The sequence below is a fragment of the Colius striatus genome, chromosome 14 (assembly GCF_028858725.1).
Source record: "Colius striatus isolate bColStr4 chromosome 14, bColStr4.1.hap1, whole genome shotgun sequence".
NCBI lineage: Eukaryota > Metazoa > Chordata > Aves > Coliiformes > Coliidae > Colius > Colius striatus.
The window spans coordinates 8,321,067-8,340,444 of record NC_084772.1 but is presented as its reverse complement, the minus strand read 5'-3'; the positions used below and the strand labels follow the sequence as shown (position 1 = coordinate 8,340,444).

General features: G+C 42.7%; 1 protein-coding gene across 2 annotated transcripts in view; it reads left to right on the top strand.

Moving 5' to 3' along the window:
- Positions 1-2,927: 2,927 nt before the first annotated feature.
- Positions 2,928-19,378, top strand: part of TENT4B (terminal nucleotidyltransferase 4B) — a 43,085-nt gene continuing 26,634 nt past the window's right edge. For both annotated transcript variants that reach the window (XM_062007350.1, XM_062007349.1), the window contains exon 1: positions 2,928-3,612. In XM_062007350.1, the coding sequence (XP_061863334.1) occupies positions 3,071-3,612 (542 nt within the window). In that variant the 5' untranslated portion in view covers positions 2,928-3,070. The remainder of the gene's footprint in view (positions 3,613-19,378) is intronic.

The window sequence follows — 19,378 nt, the reverse complement described above, 5'->3', positions numbered from 1 at the left end:
TGAAGTGCATCTCTTGTGGAATATTAACATACAACAACCAACCAAAAGTGCACATAAACTCAAGTTCTGCTTTCTTAGTAATTTTCAGTAAAAGCATTCTCAGAGGATTGGATAGAAATGTCTAGCCTTACATTTACCCTTGCAAATCTAAATTCAGGCAATGGCAGTAATTGAAAATAATGTAATTGCTCCTTTCTGGCACAGAAGAATTGAGTAAACGATCTAAACGTAGTTTGCACTGGGCATACTGTTAACATACATAACAAAGGTAATTGGTAAAATCTGAAAACTCCGACAATCACAGCAGATGAAGGAACTTTCAAAGTTTTTCCACAAACATGGTGAACTTTCCTGTTGGAAGAAGCATTTACTGGACTGGTGGGGAAGGTGTCTTGGTCTAACTTCCGTATAAATTCAAAATATCAACTTGTGCACCTTCCAGAAAAAAATAGCATGGGTTGAAGTCCAGTCACACTAATTTCATTTTGTTTCTGTATTATTTTCGTAAGTTCCTGGTTTCTATGAGAGGCATTTTGTCAGCCATAGTTCATTGCTCACCTAAAAACATAGAGACTTGCACACAAAGGATATGGTAAGGTGCTCTTTCAGATCTGGGTGTCAGGAACACCTTGCATTACAGTTATAGTAAGGGCTTAAAACAAACTGCTTGTTCAGAGAAAGAAACCACTATAAAAATCTGTATGCTGTTAGAATGGCTGTGGCTGCTGTGTGGTCTCAACACAACAGCGGCTTCTGATGTAGCCCTGGGGTTGTGAGGTGCTCACATAAATACCTACATCACTTTTAAAGATGAACTGGGATTGCAGTAGACCTTCTCCTGGTTTTGTATTTCTTTTTGTTTTTGACAAAAGTCCTGGTGAGGACTCTTTGCTTTATTTTTCCTCTGACATAAATTTAAGGAAAATTACCCTAGTCTCTTCCCCACCCCTTGATGGAGAGTGAAGGGCACTTCCAGAATTTAACTGAAGAATGGCTGATTCAGCTAGAAATTGCATGATGTTTCTAAATAACCTTTTCTAGGAAGTTCTCTTTTTACTAAGTAAAAGAGTTCAAAGTCATGATTAAAAAAATCACTGTGACCATATTCAAAGGCGAGGTTTTTTTGTTGGGCTTGGGGAGGCTTCGTTTGTTTGGATTTTGGGAGGTTTTTTTACTCTGTAGGTAAGATCCATAATCTAAAGCCTTTGTGTTACTACATCACTTGTGTTGTCTCCAGGCTTTATTTTCTTGGGACTGGGGTTGCTACTGAGGAATCCTGTAAATTAATAAACCTCAGTCCTACAACAAAACTTTTTGATGTTTATGGGCTGTGAGTGAAGGACAAATTATTGTTTTTTGCAGAATTAACTTTTTTAATAAAAGGGATTTTTTGTGTGTGTTACTACTCTATCTCCTTCAGGATAACATGAAAGTGTTTATTAGCCACGTGCTCCCTTTTCTGGGTTCTGTTTTTTTTAAAACAAAAGTTTATTAATTGAAACCTCTTTGTTTGTATCTTTGATGTACGAAGAACATCAGGCTAGTCATTTTCTAGTTACCTTTTTCTAGTATAATTCTCAGAATAACTGAAGAAGGTGGGGTTTGGAAAACATGGTTATTCATGGTGGTTTTTCTATGATTTGAAGCTGTGCTTAAGTCACACCAGTTTCCACTTGGCTTTTTGATAGTAGTTTTAGGTACAGATCCTAATTCTCAATGCAATTAAATGGGTCAGTTCAAAACCCAGATTTCTACAGCTGTAGTTCAGTTTCTCTTGGACGGTGCAGATCAGATAACCTGAGACAGAATGGAGAAGGGGGCTGAGGAAAAAATGTTCTGCTCTCAGATGGTGGGAAGAAGACAGAACTTTAGTCTTTGGTTGTCATCAGCAAGTGGTGCTAAGACTTCGTTGCAAACTGGCCACTTCATGGAATAGCTTTTTAATTCCAAAACTTCCACCTCCCTCAAGAGAATTCCTCTCCCATGCAATTCTGAAACTATGGAAAACAGCAGGTCCTCCATGCAGCATGCTGGAAACTTTCCTAGTTGAAATTATATTAATGATGTTTTAAGGCTGTAGTATGAAAACACTAAAAATAAAACACTAACCAGAACTTATACTACTAAACGTTGCTGTTTGCTGTGTTGTGTAGGTAATATTTTTCCATCTGCAGAAGTGTTGGCTATACAAGTAGGGCACCTAGACTCTTTTCAGCTCCTTTGGAGCTACACGAAAAGCAGGAAGATACAGAAGTATCTGTAACCATCAAAAAAAACACCAGCTGCCACTGCATTCCCCCTAACACTGAGGGTGCAGGAGAAGGGTAACATGACCGCAGAAGAGGCCACACACTACAGAGCGCTCATCCTGGTACGCCTGACACCCTTATCGACTGTACACTGCCACCAGCCCATTGAGGTTAGCGGCAGCAGCACCCCCCCCAGAGCCGCCGCCCCAGCCCCCTGCCCCGCCGGCGCTGCTGTCCTCCGCCCGCGGCCCCCGGCTGCACCTGCCGCCGGCGGGGCGGGAACAGCCGAGGCAAGAGCCGGTCCTAGGAGCGCGGCCGCTGCCCCGCAAACCCCTGGAGCGCGGGGCCGGGGGCTCCCACCGGCGGCTCTCGCGGCAGCCCGCGCCCCGCCGAGGGCCGGACGGTTTTGCCGCGAGAGGAGCCGCCGCTCTCGCTCGCGAGCCGCCCAGCTCCGGGGCTCCGCTCTCTAGGGCCCCGGGGCGGGCGCGGCGGCGGAGGCGCGAGGGGAGGCCGTGCCCGCGCCCGGGGAAGCCGCTGCCGGGCCGGGGGAGCGGCCGGGGCCCGCCAGCGGCGCCGCCCGCCCGTCCCAGCCGCCGCCCCCCTTCAGTGCGCGGGCCCGTGTGCCGGCGGCCCAGCCGGGCCCCGCCTCGCCGCGCTCGCCAGGAGGGGCGGGGGCTGTGGAGCGACGGCAGCGAGCAGGCAGGCGCGGAGCTGCCCTTCCATAGGAGCCGCCATTAGCGCTGGGACCCGGTGACAGGGTCTCGGCGTCGGCGGCCGGCGCGGCGCGGGGAGCGGAGGCAGCCGGGGTGGGTCCCCGTTTGATGGATCCCCGGATCGCCTGGTTCCAGCCAGAGCAGCTCGGCCCCTCGAACCGCCTGTGGATGCAGATCTGGGAGACCACGCAGGGGGTCCGCAACCTCTACTTCCAGCAGCAGCAGCAGCAGGAGCAACAGCAGCAGCAGAGCGCCCCCGCCGGGGCCGGCCCGGCCTCCCCGCCCGGCATGTACCGCGCCCCCCGCGCCGACCCCCAGCCCGACTTCCTGCCGCTTGAGAGCGCCAACAACCAGCACAACCGCAGCCACCACCAGGCCTCGCCGCCCCCGGGGGCCGCCGCCTGGGCCCGGTCCGCACGGGGGGGGCCTCCCGCCGCCGCCGCCGCCGCGGCCGCCAGCAACAAGAGGAAGCGCGACAACAAGGCCAGCACCTTCGGGCTCAACTATAGCCTCCTGCTGGGGCCCCCCGCGCAGGGCCGGGCCCCCGCCCTGGGGGACGAGCCGGCCGCCCGGGCCCAGGCCGGCCTGGCCGAGCCGCTCTACACCGGCACCCCCTGGAAGAAGAGGAACTACAGCCAGGGAGTCGTGGGGTGAGCGACCGCGGCTCTGGGCCGGAGGGCGAGCGAGAGGGCGCCTGGCAGCGGCCAGCGCCGGGCCTGGACCCGGCCCGGCCTGTAGAGGAGGCGGGGGCCTCGGCCCTCCCCGCCCCGGGGCCAGCGCGGGGAGCGCTGCCGCGCGTTGGGGCCGGGCAGCGGTAGCGGGGCCGGTGCGGTGCCGCGCACGGGGCGGCCGCCGAGGGGCGGGGGGCGCTGGGCCGCGGCACCTGAGGCACGGGGCGCGGCCCAGGCCCCGGCCTCGGCGGGTGGCGCAGGGTGGCCGGGCCGGGTCCGCCGGGCACCGCTCGCCGCCGGCGGAGTGGGGAGGGGAGGCGAGGACGGTGGGCGCCGGGCCGCTGCCGCGGCTGTCAGTACCTGGCGCAGCGCTGAGCGTCCAGCCCCGCGGGGCGAGCGGCAGCGGGCTCGGCTGCGCGGCCGGCCGGGGCGGCGACTCCGCGGGGAGCGGGGGGAGTGAACGCGACTGGCGGCGGGGCAGCGGGTGCCCGTGTGCATGCTAATGCTGCGGGCGCGCCTATCCGCAGGCGACCGGAGCTCCGGAGGGCTCCTCCGCTGTCACCGCCGGCGCACGTGGGGCTTGTTACACGCTCCTCGCGCGGTAACGCGCCCCGCTCCAGCGCTGCTGTTCCTCTGTCATCCCGCTTCTCGCTTTGCTCTTATTCCGGATAGTTTTTGGGATTGTTTTGTGTCGCTGCTGAGATGTCTAATAGCGTTGCTGCTCACGCACATGCTGCGGGGCTAGATCAGGCACTTCCCTCAGCTGACGCTCAGGGTGGCCGAGGAGGGAGGAGAGCAGGCAGCATGCTGTCAACTGTGCAGGTCTTGTACGCCTGCTCTCCACAGCCAGTCAGGCACAGCTTTGTGCTACATGTGGAACAAGTGCATAGTAGGAACTATAACTTAAGAAAAAAAAATCCTCTGCTGCACATAGACTGGGTAATTACACGGGGAGTGTGTTCTCTAAGACCTGACAGAGAAGGTATGGCACTTGCTCTCAGAAATAAACTTGCATGTGTGTAATAGAGCATTATGGATTTTAGTATGGTATTATTAATGATTTTCATGGATCTCTGGCTGTGGAATGTGTGTGCTGATGTGAGTATTTCGTCCATAGGTTTTTTGTGTTAGCTTAAGTCTCATCAGTTCACGTTGCATGAGCCCACAGAGCAGTACTGAGGGTAGACAAACATGTATCTTCTGTTTACCTGAAAACTGTTTTGAGCCCTCTCTCCCCCCTTTTTTTAAACATAGAGATGGCTTTTGATATGGGTGATGCCCTGAAAAAGAGCCATTGGGTAACTTTGTGGCTTTTTTTTTAAAGTTCATGCTTTTCAAAAGATAACCTTTGCCTTGACGCGTGGTGTACCTCTGCTCCCCACAGCAAGAGCACACTGACGTGGATTTGACTTGTTCAATATGGGTTTCTAGTGTGGTTTATGCAGGTGTGATACTCTTCACAGTCCTGTCCCCTTACAAACAAGCCGGGCTTGGTTTGGATGTCAGGGCTGTATACTGACAGTCAAAGGCCCAGAAGAGGTAGTTTCAGAGATCAGTAATGATTTGGGCCCATCAGCTTTTGTGTGCCGTGTTTGTACTCAAGGGTCCTTCAGCTCCCTCCCACTGCTAAGTGTTGCCTTCAGAAGTCAATATTCTGTAATATTCATCAAACTAACTGTACAAATTCTTGATTGCTGTGAAACTGAAACTCTTACCAGCTCTGGCTCCTTATTTTCTTGCCAACTACTGTGTTACCTTTGCTCTAGGGTTATAATAATTCATAAAATGACACTGCAGAGTGTGCTATTTTAAGTTCTGTTGTTACTATTTATTGTAACCTTCTGTAACTTTCTACACAAGATTTAAAATAATATGTGCAAAACATACCAAGTACTGAATTTGTGTAAGTTAGTTTTTGGACTCTGTTTCTTGTCACTTATTTACTTGAAGGTTGAGGTTAGAAGTGCTTTTCTGTCTGTCTTTTAAGTCCATAAACCTTTTCCCTTTATTGAAGTTATAGAGAAGTGAGAGAAAGGTGAGCTTCAGTAAGAGATTAATAACAACAAAACTGTACCAGAGTATTGAAGGTGGTGTCTGTTGCTAGTGTAGAATTTCTGTTGAATCAATTTCAAACTCTAAAGCGGAAGCACATTGTGAACTTTTTAGTAGTATTAGTAGTGTTAAAAAGTACTCAAATATGTTGGTCTACATTTGGCTTGACTGTCTAGTCTATGACATATATTTACATGGTGCTGAGGTTCTGTTTTAGCAATTTCTTTTGTTCAAAGCAGAGTGAGCTACAGCGTCTCGCAGATACACCCACCTCTACGTTGTTTTTCCTAAATTATGGAAGTAAATGCTGTTTGTTTCTAAAAAGCTATTTATTCCAAAGATATTTAGAGGCAGTTGGCTAGAAATCTTGGATGAAAATTTATGAAAACAATTTCTAAAAGAAGTGGAAGCCTTAGAGAAGCATGCAAGTGCTTAGGCCTTGTGAAGGTTGCAGTGTGACTGACTAGCTGCTGGCAAGGCTGTGTGAAGCCTCCCATGTAAGTGCCTGTGGTGTGCTCTGAGGTGCTGCCATCACTCCTGCATAAAGTTTCTTTTTAATAACTCTGTTGTAGGGCATCTGTCTTGTGTCTTGAGACATGATTAATGATGGGTAGAGAGGTCTGTAATCTAGGAAATGAGGTTATTGCTAAGGTAAATATTTTAAATTCATTATTTCCAACATGATTCCTATATTTGTGTTGACTAGTTCTAACAGTTACTGGAGCAAAAACATACCTGCAGTTCTGTTATAGCATTGCTTGTGTGTTAGCAGGTGTGTTTTTCTCCCCTAATTGTTTCAATGCAAATTGTGAAAAAAATCAGAGGCTCTCAGTGTTTTTCCCTATATACCGTCCTGTACTTTTGTTCAGTTAATCAGTTTAAATTTTGTCTTTCAAATACAAACATGTTATGGAACAGTCCCATATTCAGAAAGACTTGGCCTGACTTGCTGGAAAACACAGTTGGAAACTGACATGTGGCATTCATATTTCTAGTTCAAGGATGTCACTTAGATGTACAGCTGTGCAAAACCAGCTCTGAAGAGGCAGATCAACTCTCTCTGTTGATCAGCAATATGGAAAAACACTCCAGTAATTTTTAGCTAGTTGGACAGTTTATGTGAACACCTAACAGCATGTAAGTAGCTACCTGGAGATTTAAGTAAGGTAAATGCATTGAAAGAGTACAGGTTTTGGTTAAAAGCTAATTATTCGGTTTCAGGCTGTTTATTTTTATTGAGAAATGTGGTTAATGCTTAGTTAATGTTATTTATATGTACAAAGACATAACTAAATAGTTTAAAAAATGATCCGAGATGGTGTTGGTTTTGATTTCAAGATAGATTTGCTACAAAAAATGCACAGTATTTGCTAACATTCACCGATGCTGAAATACTGACATTCAACAGGTGAACCATTTTTACTCTTATAGAGCTAATGGTGCTATTGTATACATTGTATTCTCGCCTATTTTTAATGTTTTCCCTTGTTCTAGGTTTTCAGACATGCATTTGTATTAATAATGTAGAGGTTTGCATTATGGGTACTATACTTTGTTCCGGCTCCCTTAACTTTGTGACTTATGAAATATCACCATGAATCAGTTATGCTGCCTGCAAGTTGATTTGCACTAGTCAGATTCAGCTAGTACATCTTATAACCTCTGGAGACTTGGACAATAGACAGTAATGCTGAAAAGAACAAATTATGCAGAAAAGAAATGAGAAATTTTACACGATTATTATTGACCTAACACATAATGTACCTTTAAAGGTTTAATTGGATTTGCCTTGACCCAGGGTAACTAGTAGCAAAACTCAAGCATGCAGAAGAATGTCTGGATTGGGATTTTGGCATGGATTCTGTTTGTCTGTCTGTCCCAAGGGCAACAGTAAATAATATTAGTAATGTCATAATTAAAAAGGAAGGAAAAGTATTGGTGATACTGAAATGGCTATTCTACAGCTTTCACCGAGTTTAGACTGAGCCTTACTAAAGGTGACTGAAGAACTACTTAAGCCAGAAACCTTAAGTGTAACAAACCTCAAAAACAATTTGGCCTGTCTTGTAGGTTTCTGTGATTCTTGTGCCAAAGGAAAGTGTCCAGTTCATATGCAGTTCCCAGGTTGGAGTTGTGGATTTTGGGACTGTTTAGTTTTCACAGGAATCTGCAGCCAAAAGCAAGAACCCAATTAATCCGTGAGTTTAAGGAGGAAAATCTGTCGTGTATTCCTGAGGAGGAACCTGGGTTAAGTAGAAAACAGTGCATTTTGAAATATTGAGTGCACACTGTTTGAAGTACTGATGGAAACTTTTCCATGGAAAGGAGAGAATCCTGTGTCCCCTCAGAGGAGGAGTGTGCACATGTTCACAGGCCACTGAATTGTTTGGCACAGAATTGAGCAGGCTTCAGTTTATTTGATAGAAAGTTTCCCAGCAGATTTCCCAGGATTACAGAGGGTACCATGAAATAAAATCATAACTACTTTAGGAAGAAAATAGCTTCAAGCCATACATCTTTGCTTTATTCTATTATGGTTCTTTTTTTCACGTGAAGTTTGTCAGCTTCTCAGGTCTGTTAATCTCTTTTTTGAAAGAAGCTAAATGCATTAAGGCAGGCATGGGCTCGTTCTCTGCAAGCTTTGAGCTGACCAGAGGACATGTAGCTCTAGTAATGCAGCTGTCTGCCTAAGATAACTTACTCTGTCTCTCTTTAGCTCTTACTTTCTCAGGTCCTTGAGTGGAATCAGCCACAGTGGCATGGTTTCTATGTGGGCTGGAGCATGAACAAAAAGAGCTGAGTGCAGTGTGAGCAGAGCAAGTGTGTGTACCTGCAGCAAAATGTCTAGCCAGACTGAATGCCTAACCTAGGGGAATTTGATAAAATCCTAATCATGTCATTTTTCCTCATCTACTCTGAAGTGCTTAAATCAAATGCATGGGTGGTGCTTCATTTCCGGTTGCATTACTCTGTACGTACAAATGCTTCACATAAGTGAAACAAACACTTCTGTGCACAGACATCTTATTTCTGCTGAAACGACGAGGTGTTTGCATGACTTCTTAATGTATCTTCTGTTAGAGTAGTTGCATCCATTTCAAATTTAGTGAAGATGTGTATGTTAAAACATAGGTTTCAGTTGAATTCACCGTATTGTGTAAAAATGAATTACTCAGTAAAAACTCATAGATACAAATCTGCTTGCTTCCAAAAAAAGCCCCTTATAACAGTATTCTCTCCTCACTCTGTAACTGACTATGTAAGCTGTAAGGTAGAAGTGTAAGGATGTGACTTGAGTGCAAATCCTTTCCTTCTCTCCATCTGATAAGATTCACTGTCGCTCTCAGTCTCATCCTGAGTCATGCCACAGCCCAGTTCTGGCAGTACCCTGGTGACAGCTTGTGCAGCTCTTGAAGGCGGTCATCTGTGAAGTGAAAAGTGAAATCAGATATTTCCCCACAGCCTGCTGTAGTAAGAAATTACTTCTTTTGGAGGGATTGGGAGAGAGAAACAAGTGTCCTAAGGGGATGAAGGTGTTGGACTGAAGGCAGTTTGAGGAAACCTTTACGAAATATACTGTAAATATTATATAAGGGTATTGTTTGTGCTTGCAGAATTTTGGAATGGTGCCAACATTTTGACACGTTTTATTTAACCAACTTAAGGAGGACTTCAGAGACCTGCCTGTTTCTACATATGCGAGGAAACAGCATGTGAATGTATTCTTGTGAACTGTTTTGATGTCTCTAATTTTTAGCTTTTTGGGGGGACTTGGACACCTTGGAGTGGCTATATAAGGAACAGAAGTTTGGCAGCTTTTTTTTTGGTAGATAGTGATGTCTATATTAAGTAATAGGAAGAGTGTGTCGTTCTCTCTTGTGTGCTTGCTGATTCCCAAGGGCCAATATGTGCTTTCTGTAACAGTATGCATTTGAAGAAAGAGTCTACTCACTCTGAGTCTTTATTAGTGTTATATTAAACCATGTTGTTACTGCTCTTATATTTTAACTAATGAACTATTAGTATAAGGTCATTTTTTGGGAAACCTAGGATCAAATTGTTGGTCGCAGGGAACACAAATAGATGGAAACTGAATCATGAAAGCACGTTGTTGCTTTTTTCACTCCTCCAATTAACCATTTTTCCGTTGTGCTTTGTTCCTGGACAGTTTCTCTATGCTTATTTAAAATCGGAGTATTGAGGTCTGTTTTATCCTTTGGGAATTTGCACAACTTTGAAATATGATTTTGAGAAGTTGTATACATAAGCTTACTATCAAAATAGGCAATAACATAAATACTTTGTATTTCTTTCGCCTCATAGTATGGTGATTAGGAATACATCTCAATGTCAGGTACATGCTCCCAAAATAATGCATGTGCCAAAATTTAAGAGGTGCCTGTTGCTTTGAAGTCTTTTGTTTATATTACATGTGATGTGGCATGGAGGTCCCCTACGCTGTCTTTGCTGGATCTGGAAACTGGCAGCAGTAGAAGAGCATAGAGCCAGCTTAGGTGTTCTGTTGAGAAGTGTATGTGCAGGTAGTGGTATAGTGATACAGCCATTGAAAACTTGCATGATACATATTATAAGCAAAGAAATACTATTGCCAGTGTTAGTGAGCAGTTGGCACGCTAATTCATTACTTGAACATGCTGAGATTTCTTCAATTATGAGTCTTTTTGAATTATCTTTTTGGATGACCTGCCAAAGAGCGCTCAAGATGTCAGTTGTATTTGAGTATTGGTTTCTGTCCCTTTGCCTTGAAATTAGGCTTTAACAAAATATTCCTATAAGCATGAAAAAGAAAAAAAAAACCCTAGTGAACTGGATACAGGCTTCAGATATTTTTCCTAGGCTGCAAATAGCTTTACAGACGGAGCAATTTGAACTTTAATCATTTTGTAACTTTAACCTACAATAGATAACACAGCAGGAATTTTTTCCAAGAATACTATGAACCTATGATGTCATAGGATAAGATAGACATGGATCGAGGCAGCAGAATTCTCGTTTGGAAGTTTGTACAAAACCAACTACAAATCTCCAGAGCTTGTTTAAATCTTTTCAATAACTTTGTATTGATGATGCTCACGTGTTGTCTCATACTCAAGCAGTTAATGTATTAGTATTGCTGCATTCAATTATAAGTCTTATAATACTAGCTGTCCCTGAGGCTTATCCTTCTGACCTTTAAAGCTGTGCCACAAAATTGAGCTGCACAGCCCAAGAGCTGCTTGTGTACCACGGCTACCACCCGGTCTGCAGGACTGGGAGGGTTGGGCTGAGGGTAGGGCACAGGTAAGAGGCAGCTGCTCCAGGGCAGTTCTAGCACGTCAGCTCAGTATGAGGATGAACTGGCTGCATGACTGGGTCTGAGAATGTCTTATGCTGGCACATCAGCAACATCTGTTAATTTTCTTCCTCCTGTGGTGACGATTAAGATTATTTGGCAGCCCTCATTCTGGATCAGCCTCTCTGACAGTCTGCTAATGTCCTCCATGGCATAAGAACTACATCTTAATTATTCAAAAGCAATGTGCAGCTAAAGAGACAGTCTTAGTGTAGTTGCTTGAGAAGACTCTACAGTGTGGAATTCTCCATCATCATACTGTAGGCATAACTGGGTTTTTTTTCTGCATTGCATTTTACAGGATTTTTACTGGAAAACAATGGTAGCAGAAGCTCAAGTAACAAGAGTCTTAGGATAAAAATTAGTCTCTATGTATCTCCACTCTTCCATCGCGTTGGCATGATTTTTTAGAGGAGAAATAGCCAACACTGTGTTGAAAGTGTTGGTAGACAGCATGGAGGAAATAGTGTTGTGATTCTACAAATAATGAAATAAAAGAGCGGGCAATTGTAAACACTGAGATCCTCTAGAAACTTCGAAATCAGGGAAATGAGGGTAGTAGAGGAGGAGGTGTGTAGGTTAGTAGAAACATCGGCTCCTCATCTCCACTGAGTGTAGATTTATTTCCAGGTAGATTTGAGTACACACATCTGAACTGTTACATACTTTCTTACAATTACTTTGTTGTTTGACCCAGAAAAATTTGAAAGGATTTGCATTAACCTGTCATAAAAATCAAGTATAGATAAGCCCTTTATATGGTGTCATATAGAGTAAGAATGCCACTAAAATACGGCATGCAGAAATGTCTTGCTGTAGTCTGGTGTGGAAGATGTTAGTCTAAGGTGTCAACCTGCAATCTGAAGTTACTGAGTCCTTAATCAAAGCTGGTTGACCTTGCCTGACCTCTTGAAGTTGTGTTTGATCTAGACTGAGGAAGTGTGATAACTTCTTTTCTGAAGTTTTGTCTGTCTTTGTTAATTTTAAAGCTCTTCACTTCCACAGTTACTTTAGGAACAGATGATATTTTCTTCTGTAGTACAAAAAGCAATCTTTTTCCCTGTTTTTGGGGTTGTTTTGTTTTGTTTGAAAGGGATTGTTACAATAAACATACTCTTTTATATGCATTCACGTTCCTCTCCCCTCCCTCAGGGATATTTTGGCTTTAACCTAAAATAAGTATGTGCATCATTTTTGGAAATTGTGTGAAGTTTTACTCTGGACTTACACCTCTCACAGTGGCTTTATCTCTTACGTGTTCAGAGGTACTCCTGGTCAGCAAGCTTTCTACTTAGCACAGTGACAGAACTATTTTGTAATGATTATAATTGCGAATCACACAGTCTTATTGAGCCAGGCTGAAAAAATGAGGTCCTAATAGTTTATTTAATTTTTGCTTTATCACACTTCTTCTCAGCTGAGTGATTCAACTAATGTGCTTGAGGATCTTCTGTTTACTTGGCCTTCTGATTGTGTTTTGCGTGCAGTGTCTTACTCTCATTCATCCATGGGGATTTTTCCTTGTAGTAGTCATACTTGGCAGATACTCACAGGAGAAAATTTCCATGTTAATTTTTGCCTTGAAGAGCTAATTTGTTGTTTGAGGTTAGCATCTTTGTTCCATGTACTTTTGCTTCCAACATCAAGTAGGAGAGAGGTTTATCCCGTCAAGCTGTTGGATTCTCTCTTACAGGATGGTTTTTGAGATTAGGCAGAAAGGACAGTACTGTCTTGTAATGCATCAGCTGCAACTGTTTTCTGAGTTAAAATCTGTCAAAATTTGAATTAATTAGTGGTCTTCTGAAGCTGTTCTTGTTACTACTTGGCCAAATGTGACAAGGCAGGTACAGGTGGTAAAAGATAATGTTTCAATAGCAGTAAGTAGCAGTATCAGCTCCCAGCACAACAGCACGTTGGAGCAAACAAAGAGAATAACTGTGTAATAACAAACTTCCTCTCTCGTTTCTTCCGTAATATAGTATGTGCCTGTAGGCATTAAGTCACTGAACATTATAGGCTGGAATAGTTCACTTCAGCCTTTGCTCCTCTGAGGTATACCTGCTTCAGGCATGCTGGAACATACACTTTCTAGTTGCAATTGATTCAGCAGTTTGTAGAGCTCACAGTGACCCTCTTACGCTTCTCTGATAGCTGCTCTTCACTGCTGCACCTTTTACTTTTTTGGTACACTAGACACATTTCAATATAATTTGGAGATTAAAGAAATCGTTTGGAGAGCATGGTTTCAGTAAGTGAGTTGAATGAATCTTGAGTAAGTTTCTGAGCTCTGTACAGCCCCTCACTCTCCATTTGCTAATTTTGTCAGTAGATTGTGCACAAATGTGTTAATGTACAACATGTGGACAGTGTGAGGTGTGTCATGCCAGGGATACCCATCCTAGGGTGAGTTCCAGCATTCACCTGTGTGATATTAGGCTTGGGTGGATTGTGAGGATTTAACTCAAACCACAAGAGGTCATGTTCCCCCCTCCCCCCCCCCCCTTTTTTTTTTCCCCCACCACGAGTTGATTCTTTTGTCCTCATGTCCAAGCAGAACCCAGCAATTGAGGTAGTTGCATGAAATCTTCTGTAAGTCAACTTTCGGCATATATTGGTGTCTCTGAATTTAAGAGTTTGGACTCAGGGAAGGTATTTCAGTGAAGCGTTTTCTAGGCTTGTATTGGTAGTTTTCTTGCAGATGCAGTAGGTGAATCTTCAGGGCAGAGAAGAAGATAAAAACCATGCTTTGATCCATAGGGTTAGTCAGAGACCAGCTTCTCTAGATACTTTGAAGGTCGAGATCAATCACATACATTGGAGGAAGAAGGATTTTGTCCAGTTCCTGACATCAAAGCTCTTGAGCGTGCATCTCTCTCACTAGGCTAATAGAAGTGGCCTCAGGAAACATTTTCCTGTGATCTACTTGGGCATTGTCCTTTTTTAATTGTTATTACTTGTAGCTTTCTAGCTCAAAGTGATAAGCAAAGGGAGGCTGGTGACTCTCCAAAATATTTTGCCAGTTGAGTGCTACTGCTTGTGGCCCATGGTGTTCCTGGTAGCCATGCATCCTGCCTTGCAAGTGGGAGTATCTGAGTATAAGAGAACAAACCAGAATATGAACAAAAGTTTCTAATATGTAGCCTTAAGGAAGCGTGTTACTGTATTGTGAGTCCCAAAATGAATATGACCTTGATTAATCCGAACATAGTTCACTATCCACACCCTTACTGCAAAGATAACAAATCATCAAGGCAAAAAGTTACCTGAAGTGTTCCTTGTACCTTGCCATAGTACATGTGATTGTTCCTCCTCTCCTCCTTCAAAATGCACCCACTCCAGTCATGTGTGAGCATTTGGAAGTGAGAGGGAGAACTAGTTCTGAGACTTAATTTTCCCTGGATGTGACAGCAGCACTTATAAGCTTGTATTAATATTGTAGCAGTGTCACCAAAGTACTGTAACAAGTAATAAATGCGTGATGAGATTTTTCTGAACATGTGCCAAACGGGGAAGTTGGGATCACTATCCATTTTTCTTGAAGAATGTAAATTTAACATACAAACTTAAAATCTTGTGGTTTTAATAGTAAGTGCTAGCTTCAAATCTTCACATAAGAAGTTTTGAATACTTACAATATAGGAGATATGACCAAAATGACTTATGGCTCACTTTTATATTCCTTGAATGTTCCAAAATATAGTGCAAAACTCCCTCTCAAAAACCACCCAAAACTATGAATGTTAGAAAATGACAGAAGGCTTTAGGAAGCTGCATTGACTTTCTAAGTGTCATACTGGCACTTCAGATGTGATTTGAAATGTTCTTGTGCTAGGGCTGAGACGTGTTAACAAACTGCCACTGCGGCTTGTTATTTGACTTAGTATTTTTATATTAAATTGTTTTAAGTTTGAGCTAACGTCTTTCTGAAGCAGAAGTGTTTAGAGTTATGTTCTCGATTCTTCTACCTGCTTAGCAGCTGAAAAGCAGGCTTGCTGCACAGATGAGTGCAAGGTGGCTTTCAGGAGTTAGCACAGTGCACGCTCGAGTGTGCATTCCTGATTGCAGGGACAAGTGTGTAAGCAACACCAGCTACCCGCAGGAAAATGGACTTCAAACAGGTTTTTCACTTTGCATTGAGGTGAACAGCATGAGCCTGGGATGGTGGTAGTGTCCCTTCTTAGGGACTGGTGTGGGCTTTTGAAAGCTTAAATCGGTTCAGATGGAGGGAGATGGTAGTTAATAATTGCATTGCTCTCCTTGCTTTCATTTCACTAGTCTTTCTTAATTTATTAAGTAATAAGAAGAATATTTGTTAAGCAGAACTTACTGTATATGTGAAAGTAGTGGATGTTTCTCCAGTCTCTTCTGTGTCAGAAAAAGCTCTTTTGAGCCCTGCTGGAGACTTGCCTGGCTTCATGTTGTGTGACCCACAGCCATTTATGGTGACAAAGGTCTATACTGTGAGTTTTTAGCTCTGATCAGAGTCTTCAGGTGGAAATTTTTTTCCCAAGGACATGTTATCCATTGGAAGTGCTCATCAGCCTGTTGGGAGTGTGTTAGTTTCACCTCTGCCCAGATAGCATGTAGTGTCGTTTATTGGCAGGTCACAGATTGTTTCTTTATGTGATGATATTTATTGCACTAACAAAATAGTAGCAATGTACCAGTGATGTATAAAGAACTATCCTGCTGGCTTGGCTTTATGAAAGGTGTGTTAGCTGACCTACTGCATCCCTCTGTTCTGGTTTAACAGTAATACCACTGGTGATATTTCCAAAACTGGTCTAATAGACTTTTTTGTTTATAGTTCAGAAGGGGTTAGACCCACTCACAAGCACTGTGGGGATTTGCTGGCTATAGCTTTTGTTATAATCTTAACACAAATGCAGACATTACTGTGTTATTAGGAAATTTCAGCTAATATAAATTGAACTGTTACTGGTACCAGTGGTTACTTTTACTTCTTGTTAAGCTCTTGTTAAACTGTTGTTTGGTCTTGAATGAGAGCTTTTTGTTCAAGGGGAATTGGCAGCCTCAGGAATTACTAATTCCTCAGTATATGAAATAGATACCTTTAACTTCTCTGTGGTTTTAGCTGTTTGGAAATTTACCTCAAGTTGTAATTACAGAATGTATGAAGTGTGTGCTAATAATTGCACTTTACACTTAAAGGCTTTTAAAAATATGTATCTGTATTTTAAATTACAAGGTTGCAAACTGCATAGCTGGTCTCTATATGTAACTGTTCCAACAGACTAATTCTTTTTTTACAAGTGAGCTAAAGGAAAACCTTGTGGTAGTATTTTATAGGAGATGTTCAAGTTACTGGTGTGTTTCAAGGTAATTAGTTATTACTAGAGTTGGAGCCTTTTTGTCATTTTGAAATAAACCAGCTATTTCCCATCTCTGATCTTCCCATTTTGTTTTTCTTGCACAAAACCTTTCTCTCTTGCTTCATCTTGTTCTTTTGATAATACTTTTTCTTTCAGCTCAGTTGAACTAGCAGTTTCTCTCAATATTTTTCTACTTCACTCCTCTCTTAGCAAAATGCATGCCTGACTTGTAGATACTTTCCAGGGAAGAAAAAGCAAGCTATTCCCACACATGTAGTGATTCAGCTAGATTGTTTTTATGTAGAGTGTGATTTAAAAGAAAAGGCAAGGAAAAGTACAGGTACCTCTCAAAACTGTCTTTGATGAGCAAGACTGAGTATGCATACAGCATGGGTTTACAAGTCAGTGGATCAGTTGCAGGGTTATACTTCAGATTGCTTCTTGGGACACTAATTCAAACATTTGATTTATAATTAAAGTTCAGTAGGACTGCTTTTCCTCTTAAAAGACAAATCTCTAGGAAAAAATTCTAGTACATCTGAGTATATTTTAGAAAGACAAAGCACATATTGCAATTTGTAAGCTGACAAAGATTGCTCGCTTCTACCTTGATAGGAAAAAAGGTTCTCTTGCATTACTTCTTGTCTAAACAATGTACTTGGGAGTTTTAATTAGAAATAACTTGGATCAATTTTTAAAATATCACATTTATCCTGATTGAGGCAAAGCATCTATAAAATAAATTAAAAACTGAAAAGATGGAGATAACAGTTTAAATAATTGAAAAGAACTGCCCACAATGCTTCTTTCTCCTGTGTTTTATTGTGACTTTGGCCAGTTCCGTAAGGCAGTGCTATTTGAGTGCCTTCTGTGATACAGTTGAACCTATAAGTTAATGTTAAATCCAGAATGTAAATTAAAAAAATACATTGATTTGAGGTGTGTGCGGGAATGGTTGTTCATTGGGAGGAAGAAAGAAGGTACTATGCTGTGTGCTTTCCAATATTTGCACAGAATGGGCATCGTAGATCTTGTAAATTCAGTGACTTTTTTTTTATTCCACAACATTTGAAGAAATATGCATCATTAGCCCATGACAAATTGCTGAACAAGCTAACTTCATTCAGAAAAGTGTTTTCAAACTCAGTACCAGAGTGATCAATCCTGAAACAGGTTAGTCCTGAAAACAGGATCTGTGTTCCCAAATCATTTACGTATTTATGAAAATTTGTCCTCCCTTGGTCCTAAAAGGCAATTCTGTGAATTACTCAGCAGATGGCAAATGCGAGTCAGAAAGGTCAAGGTGTTCTTGGATAAATACTGAAAGCTACTCAAATATTGCTTGGCTGCCAGAGGTGATCTGCTGTATGCAGATATGTCAGTTGAAGATGTTTCTTCCACTGGCCAATTTTTGCCCCGTGCCATCTGGATGGAAGTGGCTGCTGCTGCTGCTGTCCTTGAGGGATCCTCTCTGGATTCCCCCGTGTGCTTAGGAGAAGTTGTCTGCTTTAGCTGAATTGATGGAAATGATGGGATTTAACTTGGCTAGCTTTGTTTTAGCTGTGTTAGGGAGATTTGTGTAATCCTGTTGTAACAGACTTTGTCACTGAGAAGCCAGAGAATGGTAACACAGAATCACAGAATGGCAGGGGTTGGAAGGGACCTTTAGAGATCTTCTAGACCAAACCCTCTCCTAAAAACAGGTCCTCCTAGATCAGGTCACACAGGAATGTGACCAGGTTTTATGAAGACCTCCCAAGAAAGAGATTCCACACACTCCCTGGGCAGCCTGTTCCAGAGCTCCATACAATAAAGGAGTTACTGGGCTATAATGGAAGGGGACAGGTATAGATCTCATTTGCCTAACTCTCTGCAAAGTGAAATTCTCCATTTGCATCTTAGGAAACTGTTTATACAGTAGATATCCTGATTTTTAGTGCTCTTTAGTAATCACATGGCAGTGGAATACCTGCTTTTTCTGCATGTCTGTTTTTAGGTAAACTGTGCAAAGATGGTCTTTGAAGTTGTATTTCTAATGAGTGAACTGAAGAAAAAAAACCCAACTCTTCAAGCTTTCCTATTTTTTTTCAGGTTGCTAGTAAGTCTTTTGGGATGTTTCATTTTAAAGCTCCCATAGGACATATGTGGCTCAAGATATGGTTACAATGTGACCTAAAATACATTGGTGGTGTTCAGTAACTAAGGATATAGTAAGTGGTGGTTGAACTCTCTGAGGCTTTTGAAAATTGCTTGCTTTATTATGCACAATTTTTGTTTCGTAGGAGAACTGATGTATCGGTAACCATGAAACTGAACTGCCTATTAAATCACATGCAAATACAGTTAGGTGGTTTTCAGTGGCTTCAAAGCTAGCAAATATTAAAAGAATTTGTCTGCTAAAGAAGCACAGGTGGTAGGGAGAGGACTTCAGCAGATGCTTCATATTTACAGTTCCCTTCACTACTTGAATGTTTGGTTTTGTTTGAGTTTGTAGATGAGAAAATAATTTGTGATCTTTACAGTGTCTGCTGTTATTCCTGCTACATTATTTAACACATGTAGATGGTAATAGTAATCTACAAATTATTTTCCTAAGATCATGGGAGAGTAATGTTTAAAGTTAATTTGGGAAGCTGTTGGATTTCCCATCTTGTAATGCCAATATCATTTTTAAAATAAATATTAAAAATATATAAAAACACTTTTAAGGGGAGAGAGAGAATTGAGTGCTCAGTGTCTTTCCTTTACCTTAGTTACAATTTTGTTCAGACCACTTCAGGATGAAGTAGGTCACAGATGGAAAAGGTTTGTTTAGCTCATGAAACTTCCAAAGGATCAGAATTTCCTGCTCTAATTTTTTTTTGTTGTTGCAAAATCAGGGCCATCTTTTTCATAGGAAAACACCTTGAGAAGCTTCAAACTGAAATGATTCTCTCTTCTGCACAGTGCTAGCTTTTTTTCTCAGGAGTGGAGAGATGGATGCAGTTAGGACTCTGAAATACTGATG